The 13,101-nt window shown below is 39.4% G+C and overlaps 1 protein-coding gene across 1 annotated transcript in view; it reads right to left on the bottom strand.

The window, feature by feature from the left end:
• myo3b (myosin IIIB) overlaps nt 1-12,306 on the bottom strand; it is a 59,247-nt gene extending 46,941 nt beyond the window's left edge. The window contains exons 1-11 of the mRNA XM_072444424.1: nt 12,187-12,306; nt 10,943-11,126; nt 9,815-9,949; nt 8,899-9,003; nt 8,641-8,740; nt 8,032-8,108; nt 7,647-7,792; nt 3,171-3,236; nt 2,264-2,419; nt 229-313; nt 17-133 (exon numbers count right to left, since the gene is read on the bottom strand). Coding sequence (XP_072300525.1) covers nt 17-133; nt 229-313; nt 2,264-2,419; nt 3,171-3,236; nt 7,647-7,792; nt 8,032-8,108; nt 8,641-8,740; nt 8,899-9,003; nt 9,815-9,949; nt 10,943-11,126; nt 12,187-12,215 — 1,200 coding nt within the window. The 5' untranslated portion in view covers nt 12,216-12,306. The remainder of the gene's footprint in view (nt 1-16; nt 134-228; nt 314-2,263; nt 2,420-3,170; nt 3,237-7,646; nt 7,793-8,031; nt 8,109-8,640; nt 8,741-8,898; nt 9,004-9,814; nt 9,950-10,942; nt 11,127-12,186) is intronic.
• Nucleotides 12,307-13,101: the final 795 nt, after the last annotated feature.

Here is a 13,101-nt window from a genome sequence, read left to right as displayed (position 1 = left end):
TGAAATAATGACCAACCCGTGGAGAGTAGATGTTAAGGTTTTGGAAAGGATTGAGAGCGATGAGGATATCTCCCACATATGTGTAGACCTGTAGCTCCTCATACCTCTTACGGAGATAACTTATTATGATTTCCTGCAGAAAAGTATAATATTGTAAACTCATATAATACAGTGCAGAATAAAACAAAATAAATACCCTAAAATTCTATGGGGAAAAATTAAGGTTACCTCATCAAGGAACTCCAGGTTTACAAGATCATCGTCCGGACAACTCTCTATCACAACAGTTTTCCGAGTGCTGATCCTTTCATGCCTGAATGAAGTCGAACACAAGATATGCCTCAGAAAGCTGTAAAGTGGTGAGCTAATGACAGAGTGTTTAAATGTGAAAATAAAACCATTCCTTGAACAGTTTATGTGGAGCTTTAGGGAATGCTCTGGGGACACATCAGCCAGTATTAAGAGGCTGTGATTGCACTTCATCTGTGTTTTGACCTATCACTCTCCAATGAGCCCCATGGGGCAGAGGTCAGCACTCAGACAGCTGCCTCCAGGCCGCCGCCTGCCGAGGAAAGCTCCGGGGACACCACCAGTGAGAGGAATCAAAAGAGCTCTGAGTGGAGGCAGCCCTTTTACTGATGCAATATTACACATTGCACTATTTACTATCAGCTAATAAGCCATTCTAACAATACAAATATATGGTTTACGGTATTTGTTTAAACAAATAAAGACAATTTATTGTCTTATTATTATTAAATAAACTAGACTAAATGCGTATTTGAATGGTAGTTTTATAATATGGGCACATTGTGTGATTGATTGATTGATTGATTGACTGTGTGTACAAACCCTAATAAGAAACCAAATTAAAATATATAAACAATTTGCAATCAAACATTCCCTAATTTGACAAGAAAGACAAAAGCTATATGGTATATAAAGTGTTTTGGCATACAAGTCTGTAATTTCCCTAGTGGTTTTTAATTTTTTTTAAATGGTACACACAAAATACACAATTTCGATTCGAAATCTATATCTCTTGCAACTTAAAATATGCAAAAGAAAGTAAATACTGCTGAAACTGCTGAAAAAGTAACATAGTTTGGACTTTGGGGTGTATCGACTTGTTGACTGTAAAATAAAATTCTAGAAAAAACAAGCTACAATCAATAAAAACCCTTGGGCATACAAATAAAATGAGAAAAAACAATGAGCACTGAAAAATCTAATCACACCAGCCCAATCTTGATATAAAATCTCATCCACACTGAACAGAAAGTATACATTTATGAACATGAATTATCTTTTGCAGCAGTCATTTCATGGCACCACTTAACATGATAATTTAGTAAATACACAGTAAAGAGAAGAGTTTTTAATACATGATTTACAAACAAATAATCTAAAGGTTGTGTCCGTTTTGAAAAGAGTTGAAGATTCTGACGTTTTGAAATTGAACTACTGCAAATACGGCAGGCACTTTTAAGTTTGCAATGTCTCTATTCTTATCTGGAGTTATTGTGTACTGATCTATGGCATAGGAGACTAAAGCAGGCACACACGGTTCTCGCCCTACAAGCGCCTAATCCCATTATCCACTTTCACCGTGGACAGGAATCCAGGATCAGGCTCAGCACCACACTGCTCTCTCTGAGGAGTAAACAGAGCTGGCACCACATCAAGAGTTTGCGTCAAGGGCAGGTTCAGCAAACTCTTTTATGATGAAGATTAAGCAATGCCAAAGTCAGAATTTTACTGCTAAAGAACAGCAGGATTCCCGCTCCAAGACTCTCAGGGGGAGTCTTTATGCTACTATTCATAAACATTTCACTTATTTGTGCATCTTTGAATACATATGTTTGTCTGCAAATTTAACCTCTCATGTTAAAGACTTTAACGGGAAACAAAGCAGTCTGTTCTTTTTAGTTCGTATCTAGTCTTATTATTCACTCTAAAAAAAACTAAAAAAACATTAAGTTGCAGGTCAAATATTATTATGAAAAAAAGTCAATCACCATTTAAATATTTACCACCATTTAAAGAATTATGAACAATGCAGCTTTTCGTCTTGATTGCTTTTTTATTGCATTTTTAACTGAACACATGCTCTATTGAGGGCCAATGTGCTTTGTGAGATAAAAGATGAGATCCTGCCCCCTGCTGGAGAAAATCAAACATCTCACAAATGTTTAATATTTTGTGCCAGACCCATTACTAAGATCTTTGCAAAACAAACAATGGAAAGCCTATAAAAGATTACTTGGTTTTGGTTTTGCAGCCCTGCTCTTGCTGCTCCTGAATGAGCGCTGCCAGCTGTCGCCGTAACAACACTTCTTTGCCATGGGCCTGTTTGATAAAGGGGTGCTCCAGAAGGTGGGTCACTGAGGGCCGGGCTTCAAAATCCTTAATCAAACACCTGATAAAGACAGTAGATTAAAGGCATTACTCGTAGTATTAAAAACAGGATCTGTTCTCAGAGTCACCATCTTCCAGAACAATAGAGACGTTCCAGTCAGAAGAGCTTCCAGTGAAGCCAGTGTTTTTCCCTGTGAGTCACTCAAAATCAACATGCTCAAAGATAATGTTTTACACTATCCTCTAAAGCTAATGCTAAATGATTTCCGACTGCAATTACGGCAGAAGCAGACAGAAAACACCAGTCTAATGTCCACACCCTGATCCATTACACTGCATTTCTCAGTTTGTTTGGCTCAAAGTTTATTCTGTGTTTTCATTAGCACCAGGACATTAGGCAGAGGTAGATGCTAATGGCAGTTCAGTGGAACTGGAGCTGAGCAGGAGACCACTTTGTCACCGACTCAGCTGTGGAATGCTCTCGTGCAGGCGACAGGGATGGATACACTCCAACATGTCTGCAGTAACACTGAACAGTGAGAGGGCTTCACTGTAGGGTTAACGTCGGAAGAACACACAAAGATTTATCAAAGGTTATTATCTAAAAAGGGAAATGTGTTGTTGCATACAGATTACAACGTAGCAGATCTAATAAGAGTTCATAAATTAGGCCTTCATATTTTCCAATCATCACTATGACAATACTGTATAACGATAATATCCTAAAAACGTCTATCTTCAATCTACCTAGTTTATGTCCTTGTAATAAGAGAAAAATTAAAATACAGCACAAAAATGAAAATCTTTCTTACTGTCCAATAAAGTGGCAGAAACTCCTGCACCACTGCTCTGGATTCCGTAACGTAGGCGAAGGATTTCTGAAAGAGAATAGAAAATTCCAAAGATCAGCAAAGGCGTTAAATGAATTGGAGAGAAGGTTGGAGATATTGGCAAAAAAGTACTTCAATACAAAAATGTGTTATAATGTTTAATATTTCTTTGAATGTTTTACTTTTGTACAGTTGACCGAATTACATTTTCTGTAATGGAACCTTCCCTATATGACTACATATATTACATAGATATAGTTTGAGGTTAAAGGAAAGGACATTTTTGTTTATACCCTTAGTTGGAACTTTACAACTTCATTTTATTTCCATTTTAGTTTTTAAATCGCTCTTTTGCAGCATATTTTGTCATAACACACTGTAATTTAGCATATTTTCAAAACAACTATATTGGTTCTAGTTGATTGACATTCACAATATTATCTATATTTGATCATCTGCCCATCATCTGATCAAACTGTCACTTAGATTTACCAATATTTGATCATCTGCCCATAAATTGAAGTGACTAAGCAGGAGTTATTTGACAAATAAGAGCTTGTAGGCATGATGTTGAGGGATTGTAGTCCAGAAAGGCAGTTGGTCTCAGTCCAAGTCCAGCACTGAGGCTCTGACGAAAGATAATGCTCCTCTTCTGTCTGGCACCAAGCACCTGCCACTGGACGCTCAAGTTATGGGCACGAGTTGTACCTCTGTCAGCAGCATTTACAGAGGCCATTCATAACAGCTCAAAAGGGCCCGATGACAGGACACAGGTGTGAGTGTGAACAGCCCTGAGAGCAGTCATCTTTAGTGACAGCCAGGCCACTACTGAATGACAAGGATTCTAAAATAGGGAATAATCAATAACACATTTGAGAAAGGTCTATATTTACCATTGTACATTGGCATGAACTTGTAACACATGTATATGCACGGATGATCCAGAGGAATCTAATTTGTCATTACCAAGATCCTTTAATGAAAGCAGCTCGCTGACTGTGAATGCAACTTCTAATACTAAGTAGTTATACTTAGATATAGGCTTTAATAGAATATGCTTTAGCCGTGAGGTTGTGTCACACTGTAAATATGTTTATGCAGCATTCAGTTATAAGTGCTCTCTCTGCTCCCTGGTTCTTTCAGTATTGCTGGATCACACTGCAAAAAGAAATGGCTTATTAAAATCCAAACCCGGGCAGTGCTTAAACGTCTGACTCTGCTCACAGTGGATTGAGGCTAAATCAGAAAAGGTGTCAGCAGCTGATGACGGCTGCGGCTAAGCCACGATGACAAAAATCAGGCCAGGATTACAAGATTGTGTAAAATATTCATGCCTCGCTTTGCCTTTTTTACAGACATGTAAAGTCTGACGATGAATTGAAGTAACATCATGTTCAAAGTCTATGACTATTTACCGGTACTTGTCAGGACTTATAAAATGAGGACCTCAGTTAGTTAGCTTTGAAATGAAAATACAGCTAGTTCTTAACATGTAAAGTATGAGCAGAAACCCAAACGGTGTCAAAACATTGCAAAGCCATTTTGAATGAAACGTTTGAAGCAAATGAAGATATACAATTTGGTGAGTACAAAATAATGACTTGGCAAATAAATGAACCACTTGAGTCAGTTTATGGCATGATGAACACAAGCGGTTCCTGCTCCATTCATCAAACGTGCCGGGGATGGCACACAAAGCTGAGAAATAAAGATGTAACATTTCTACACTCAGATGTGTTCAATATTTTATGTGTAAATAAACAACACCACTGTATTGCGTGATGTATTAGGGAAGTAACGATGGATGGAAATCTCACAGCACAATATTTATTCAAAGATTGCGAAAAGGCTAACAGAACTAATACTTTTTCCTGGCCTAGACATGCCTCATATGTCAAAGAAAGAATATATAAAAGTTCTTTAAAGCAGTTATTTGTATTATGTTTGCACTGAAGTAGAGAAAAGGATCATGGTCTATGTTGTTCACTTTGCTTTGTTTGTCTTATGACCTTTATTTTCATTGATGATCCTGGAACATTGTAAGATAAGATATTCCTTTATTGTCCCACATGGGGAAATTTCATTGGTGCAACGCAGGTAGATACAGAGGTAGATACAGAAGAACAGATCACTTATAGGAAGTCTGAAAAACACTTTCAGTAGAAGATCTCCTATAAATAAATAAAAACTCCCATAGACAAATAAATAAATAAATACATAAATACCATTGCATGTGATCACGACAGTAATTGCACATGAATATGTGTCACGACAGCACATAGATTGCACATGAATTTCACAGTAATTGCACATGAATTGCACATGAATTCCAACAGCAATTGCACATATGACAGAATTGCACATCAGTATTAGGTTAGGTCAGTATTGTGAGTGTTCAGGACTAACAGTGTTTGTTATAAAGTCTGACAGCAGCAGGAAGGAAAGACCTACGGAACCTTTCCTTCACACAGCGAGGGTGGATCAGTCTCTCACTGAAGCTGCTCTCCAGAGCGGAGAGAGTGTCCTGCAGGGGGTGACACTCATGGTCCAGCATAGATGTGAATCTAGCCAGGACCCTCCTGTCCCCCACCTCCTGGACCGAGTCCAGAGCACAGCCCAGGACGGAGCTGGACTTCTTGATGACTCTGTCCAGCTTCTTCCTCTCCCTCTCTGTGATGCTGCTGCTCCAGCAGGCCACACCTACAGGAGCTGATGCCACCACAGAGTCGTAGAAGGTCTTCAGGAGTGGCCCTGTCACTCCAAAAGACCTGAGTCTCCTCAGGAGGTAGAGCCGACTCTGGCTCTTCCTGTATAGTGCGTCTGTGTTATGAGTCCAGTCCAGTTTGTGGTTCAGATGAACACCCAGGTACTTGTATGAGTCCACTCTCTCAATGTCCCGTCCCTGGATGTTCACTGGTGAGGGGGCAGTGGGGTGGCGTCTGCGGAAATCCACCACCATCTCCTTGGTCTTCCCCGCGTTGATGTGGAGGTGGTTCCGCTGACACCAGTCCACAAAGTCCTGCGCCAGTCCTCTGTACTCCGCGTCATCGTCGTCCGTGATGAGTCCGATGATGGCAGAGTCGTCAGAGAACTTCTGCAGGACACAGCTGTCCGTGTCGTGTCTGAGGTCTGCAGTGTAAAGGGTGAAGAGAAAGGGCGCGAGGACAGTGCCCTGGGGCGCCCCCACACTGCAGGTCCGAGTGTCAGACACACAGTTCCGGGCTCTCACAAACTGGGGTCGGTCTGTGAGGTTGTCTTAAGCATTTACCATTTGTGCCAATTACATTTCACAGATCAAACAAATCACGTTTGCCATAAAGAAATGTGATGTCTTTCAAATAAAAAAAACTGATCTCATTTGGAGAATACAAAGACAGTGTCAGAATACACTGAACCAAGTGAAACACTGCAAAGACGTGTAATTTAAGTCGGAAAAGCATTTTTACTGTACTAAATGACAAATGGCACATGTGGTGCGTATCATATTTACACATGTCACTGATCCCCGTGGCGTGGAAAGCTATTATCGTGTGCAATTGTAAAACATCACAAACATAAAAATGTGCATTGACTGTTTTAGTGCCAATATGGAAATCATCAGCTCCATTCAAGGACAACTCTTAAACTAGAGAAAGCCTATCTAGTGCCACATTGTGAAGTGAAATAAATACTATTTTGGGAACTGTAAAAATAAATCCATTTGATTTTTATCATGAATCATCCACACTCTGTACAAGTGTAAAATAAAATGTCACAAATGTAGGAGTCATCAGATACAATGCATTTGTACAGGAACGATTATGTGTTTAAACCTGAAACAGAAACTCGATATGTGCAGACAATGTCTTTGGACGAAATAATAATTAAATGCCATAATTAAAAGCACATGGAGCCTTGGGACTGGACTTTCCTCGATCAATGTTTTCCCACCGTTCTTCAACCCTTATTACTGTGCTCCTACATATCAAGTAATCCTTTATTTTCTTTATGAATAACTGGTGCTGAGGAAATACAATAACATGCATGTCTCTGGCAGGGAGGAGATACCATAGTGACGACACGAGGCGGTTACAATCTCGTCTCCATGTGAAAGGAGTTAATCACTGATGCAAATTGCAATCAGGAGGGCACATCTCTGTCTGACTGGGACATAATAGCGTGATTGTGCGTTGAACAAAAGGTCAGCGTGTGCAACCCTGAGCGCTCACACCGTCATCAGACAATAAAACCCCCAGCAGAGCCCATTTTACACCATTTACCACTGAATTAATGTGACGCCAAACACTATTAAACACTAAAACGACTTTGTACAATTATACTAATTTTAACAGAAAATATTTTAAAACATTTTTATTACACATGCTTGTTAGAAAGTGATTTTTGTTATTGTGAATATGCTTATCCACGCTCAAATGACACTGGTGAAATGTGTGGAAGGAGCGCCCTCTGCTGACTCACCGCGGGATCTTGAAGAGGGCTTTGACTGGGTGCATCTCAGCCAGAGGGGGGTCTCCATCTGCCAGCTCGATGGCCGTGATGCCAAGAGACCACACGTCACAGCGGGCGTCATACGAGTAATCATACTGCTGCTCACAGGCGATCACCTGCCGACACACACACAAATAGTCCTCGGCATGCTTAGTGTACAGTTGTTTTAGGGTTCAACGAATAATTTTGTCATTTCACAAGCATAGAAAGACAACAATAATGAATTCAGGGGATTTTAATTCTCCCCCATGTTTTTTTTGTACATTTACTACAACTTTTTTCTATTAAACCAAAGAGCGATGGGCTGGGTGGAGGCACTGCACATTAATAACAAGTATATTAGTCTCGAGCTGACCTCTGGAGCCATCCAGAACGGGGTCCCGACAGAAGTGTTCCTCCGCAGCCGTGCAGTGCTCAGCTGAGCTGAAACACCTACGATTAGAGTGTACATTTATAGATTTTACATGGTGCTTTTCCTTGTGATTTTTAATTATATTCAGTATGTTTGTTCTAATCAAAGCATCTTAAGCATAATTTAGTGTGGCAACCTGCCAAGCTGTAATAGTAATGGTCCATTATCATTTCAAATTATATAGAACAGATTTTTATCAGCAGGAGTCCACTTCATCTCAGTGACACAGAGGACGTAAACATGCCCGTGGGCGGCACCGAGTAATTTACCATAACTGCCTCCTTTTAATATGCAAAAGATCAAATAATGAAATTTAAATGAGCAATAAAGGCCCTGGGGTTAGGCCATGGCCATCAACTAAAAAGATGTTGTGTTGTGTGAGGCACATCTAGTCCTCCCAAAGAGTAGATATGTTTTATGTTATGTCACGTTTTATTGTTTTTCCATCACTCCAAATGTGCCTAATGTCCTTTCATCAGTCAGGGGCAAACACAGCATTATGATCCGGACATTTTACATTGAAAGCACGTTTCCTTTGTAAAACACGCATACCAAAGTCGACTAGTTTGACTCCTCCATCTGTCGTCAGGAGGATATTGTTGCCTTTGACGTCGCGATGGATAATCCGGTTGTTGTGCAAATGTTGGAGACCCTTTGAGGAATATAAAGGTCACTGTGATTACGTTGATCAATACAAACGGCACAGAGAAAAGCCCGATGTTCAGAGACATTTATTACTATGTATCTGTAACTGGAAACGCTGATAATAAATAACAGCCCTTCTGAACATGGCACAATACAGCATCTTACCAAGAGGGCGCTGTATAAGATGTATGCGATTACGGGCTCCTGCAGACGCTGGCCTCGCATGAGTAGGCCTTTGATGAGCTCAGTGACAGATCCTCCATTGCACAGCTGTGAGGGAAACAGAGAGTTGTGATGCATGGGGAGAACAAGCCCACACAGCACTGTCACCGTGGAGGCGTCAGGAAACCTCCCATCTATCACTGAGACAGACAACGTGTGGTTTTTAGGACACGGTATGACTTGAGCAATTTCGAACTATAGTAGGGATGCCATGAATGATAAATAAATAAGAAATTAAAAATATTCAACCATAAACAGTGCACATACAGTAGAGGTGGGTAGTAGTTACCGTAAGTAATTCAGTAGTTCTTATACTGCATAATTTTGCTCCTACTTTAATAAAGACAATGATTTGAAGTAATAGTACTCATACTTAAGGTTCTACCTGTTACAAAAGCTTCATGTTGACAATATTAAATTATTTGATAAAGATTTTTTTCTCTATTCTTTGAAAATACCAGATTTTGTGCATTCTTTAACGTTTTGTCCTTCAAATTACATTAACTTAAAATTAAAAAAGAAATAAAGCCATGCAGGTTTATGATGGTTGAATGTTTGTGGAAAACCCTCAAACTTCAAATTATACGTCAGATGTTTTACTTCTCTTACTCTTACAATAACTTGAGTAGGAGTAACCAAAGTACTTCTTTTTTTTTTTAACTCTTACTCAAGTCTTTTTTTTAGGCACTACTTTGTACTTTTAATGGAGTTATATAATTTTGTAAAGTTAGTACTATTAGTACTATTCTGGACTAGTCTAGCCACTCATGAGTCTGCATATTATTTTAAATTACTCAATAAATCTATTTGTTGAGACCGTTTTACAAACAGCATCCGTGTTAGAGCGTGAAGCGCTCACCTCCAGTATCAGCCACAGTTGCCCTCCAGACAGCTTTTCAGACTTATAAAACATGCCATAAAACTTCACCACGTTGGGGTGGTTGGACAAGGTCCGCAAGATATTGTATTCAGCCTCTATCTCCTCATCCACATCCTTTAAAAGAAAAGAAATGGACACAAAGAGACAATAAACCAGGGCTCAGAATCAAAGATTGTGGTTCAAGATGTGGATGTTGCACGACTTCTAAAAATAGCACCGAACTGGGAGAGGGTAATAACTAACTCTACTGACTGGCTAAACTAAGAATGAGTCATAAATTGCAAAGAAAGGAATTGGTCTTAGTACCGAACTATTTTTGGAAGTGGTTTATATCAAAAGAAATGTGTGAGGGCGAGAAGAGCGAGAGTCAGAGGAGCAGAATTTCTCTTGGAGTACGTCTGACTGATAGTGTCAGTGGCGTAATCTGGGAGAGGGATGGGACGGGAGGCAGCTTCATCTTTGTGGTCATCAGGGAGTGTTAGAAAGCCCTGCCAAGCGCTGACACAATCACAGTTCTACTTCAGAACAAGACTTAAATGCACAATGCAATGTCTACAACAAGCTTATCTTAAAAGAGATGTTACTAAAGCCAGGCACAGCCACACATCTGGGGAACATCTTAAGAAATAAAGCCATGCATGTTTATGACTAAAAACTATGCCTGGACATACAAGACAAAGGATCCTCGTACTTACTCTGTGTGAATGGCTTGTGTGCTGAGACAAGTAATAGCAATAAAGGAAATCAATGAATAGGCTTTTGGTTGTGGAAAACATAACACTGTGAAGCCGTAAAATAAACTAAATTGATGTTCTGAATTACATTTGTAAAGCAAAAATATTGATTCTCTCCCAGAGGGGACAGAGGACCCAACGTAAACCATTATTTTCAGTGCTATCATTTATAACTGACATTCATAGCACACATGAACACACAAAGTATTAATAGAATAATAAACAAGTCTCCTGACAGTTGTCTAAATGCTGTTTGTGTGTTGTTTACAGCCCACGGTCTGGGACAGAGCTACATTTCTGTGCAGAAGTACAGGAGGTCGATACTTCCAGATGAGCTTTCACAAAGGCTTCCACATGTCTTTATCAGACTCACATTGATTGGGTCCAGCACTTTGACTGCCGCCTGACTGCCATCCTTCTTGTTGGTCACTCGGTACACTTTGCCATACGTCCCTTTGCCGATGGTCTCCACTATATTCCAGCTCCCAGAAGGATCACCCAGATTCTCCAGGCCAATCATACTGGACTTGTAAGGATACAGTCCATACAGCGACCTTCTGCAAGGTTAGAATGATCACAAATACTTAAAGAAATACATGTGAGCTCATTTCAAAAGGTATGTGTCTGCAGTTTAGGTTGGGTCTGAGGTCAAGTGCAGCCTGGAAACTCAAAAAAAAAAAAAGAACATGTCTACGCCTATATCTAAAGACTAGTTAATGTATTACTTCACTATGTCACTTGTTTATAGAATAAGCCTAATCATGATTTTTCAGTAAATACATGCTCAATCCTCAAAGTCACAGGGAAATGTTTTGGTGCTTTATTTTTCAATAACTATTCAGAGGGAGGCTGTTTCTCTAGCCACAGCTGACCTGGGGCTGGCTAATGGAAACTGAGGCTGCCGGTTCCACTCGCATCACTCACACAGTCGAGGTGGATGGAGTGTCTTGTCAAAGGACACAACTGAACTAAGTGAAGAATAGACCACTGTGTCTGGCGCCTTTATGAAAGTCAACCTTCATCAGTTTAAGTATCAAATATCAATAGAGGTGGAAGATATGGGAGAAAAAGATAGGACATTGTTGTTTGAAGATACGCAAAATTAGACATTTTAATATTGAGAATATCATCAATACTGTAAAAAAGCTTAAATAGAAATAAAGTGATATTCTAGCACATTTGTGAAATAACATTTGCAGGCAAGTTTTAGCACATGTCTGATGCATTGTCATAAAGGAAAGCATATAACATAAATATCAATGCTTGCTGATATCATTCTAACTGAAACGTTAAAAAATATAGAACAACAACAACAACAACAACAACTACTACTACTACTACTACTCACATTCAACAACTTAGTTCTGTCACAACACGCAGCTTGGACTTGAGATAAACATCATCAGATGAACATGCTGTTGAAGCCAAACAAAGTGTCCCATAGTAGGATCACGGAGAAGCAGGTAATGGGCACGTTTACAGTGTGTACAGTTCAGTGTTAAGGCTCATTCCCACAGGGGCCGCCTTTAACCAGTGAAGCGTCTCCATGTACCAAGGGACCCACTTAACTGCTCCAAGGCACAAACTGAAGGGAAAAAGTACAGCACGTTTACTTACATGACCTGTGTAACTTTCCTCTGGCTCATCAGGACTGACCATAAGTGAAAAGCTTCTAGAGTTCATAATATCCCTCACGCTACTGTATTCCCCATGAGAGAACCGCGCTCACAGACACTGAATTAGCGCCGGCGTGGGGACTGGTCACTCACTAAGAACTCCAATCCCCTTAAGATCAGGTGGATTGGATGGAGATTAACTTAACAACTGATGTCGTGAATGAGGAGACACCACGAGCATGTACACACAAGTCCAATAATTATGCAATTAGAGGCAGGCAACATTTTAGATGATGTGGCGAGTGTTGTTTTGAAGATATGCAGAATGTTAATATTGATAGTTATATTTATAGTAAAAATGCTACACATTGTCACATTGTTTGATCAACTAATATGTTTTAACACCTTTCTGTTGCACTAACATGATATCGTCTGAATATTGTTATCAGGATACTCTTTTTGATACATTTTTGTCAATATTACACACCCCAATTCAATAATAAAGCTGGGTAATATATCCTAGTTAACAATGGCTGGGCTATTTCATATTGCTCATTAAATTATATATTTTGGGGTTTATATGACATTTCAATATCATGAAACAACAGAAGGCTCTCTGAAATTCTCATGCACTGTATCTATAAACTATGATTTGAAAACATAAATAGCAAATCTAATCTAATTGGCATTTCTAAGACGTATCACTATTAGATTCATCCTTATCATTATTATCATTACTTTTTTACTTCTTCTCTTTTTCAAAAGATAGGGTAACCCTGCAGATGCTAAAAATACTTAATACAAATACTATTTGTGGGTGTAAGCATAAATTAAATAACCTGATAATACCAATTACAACATGATCACAGATTATGTTTTTTTTACGCACTGCCCTTTCAGTCGAGCTGCAACGATT

Source organism: Eucyclogobius newberryi, unplaced genomic scaffold (assembly GCF_026437365.1).
Source record: "Eucyclogobius newberryi isolate DKJ021-1_F unplaced genomic scaffold, fEucNew1.0.hap1 SCAF_14, whole genome shotgun sequence".
In the NCBI taxonomy this organism is placed as follows: Eukaryota; Metazoa; Chordata; class Actinopteri; order Gobiiformes; family Gobiidae; genus Eucyclogobius; species Eucyclogobius newberryi.
The sequence above is the reverse complement of the archived record's forward strand: the minus strand, read 5'-3'. Positions and strand labels throughout refer to the sequence as shown.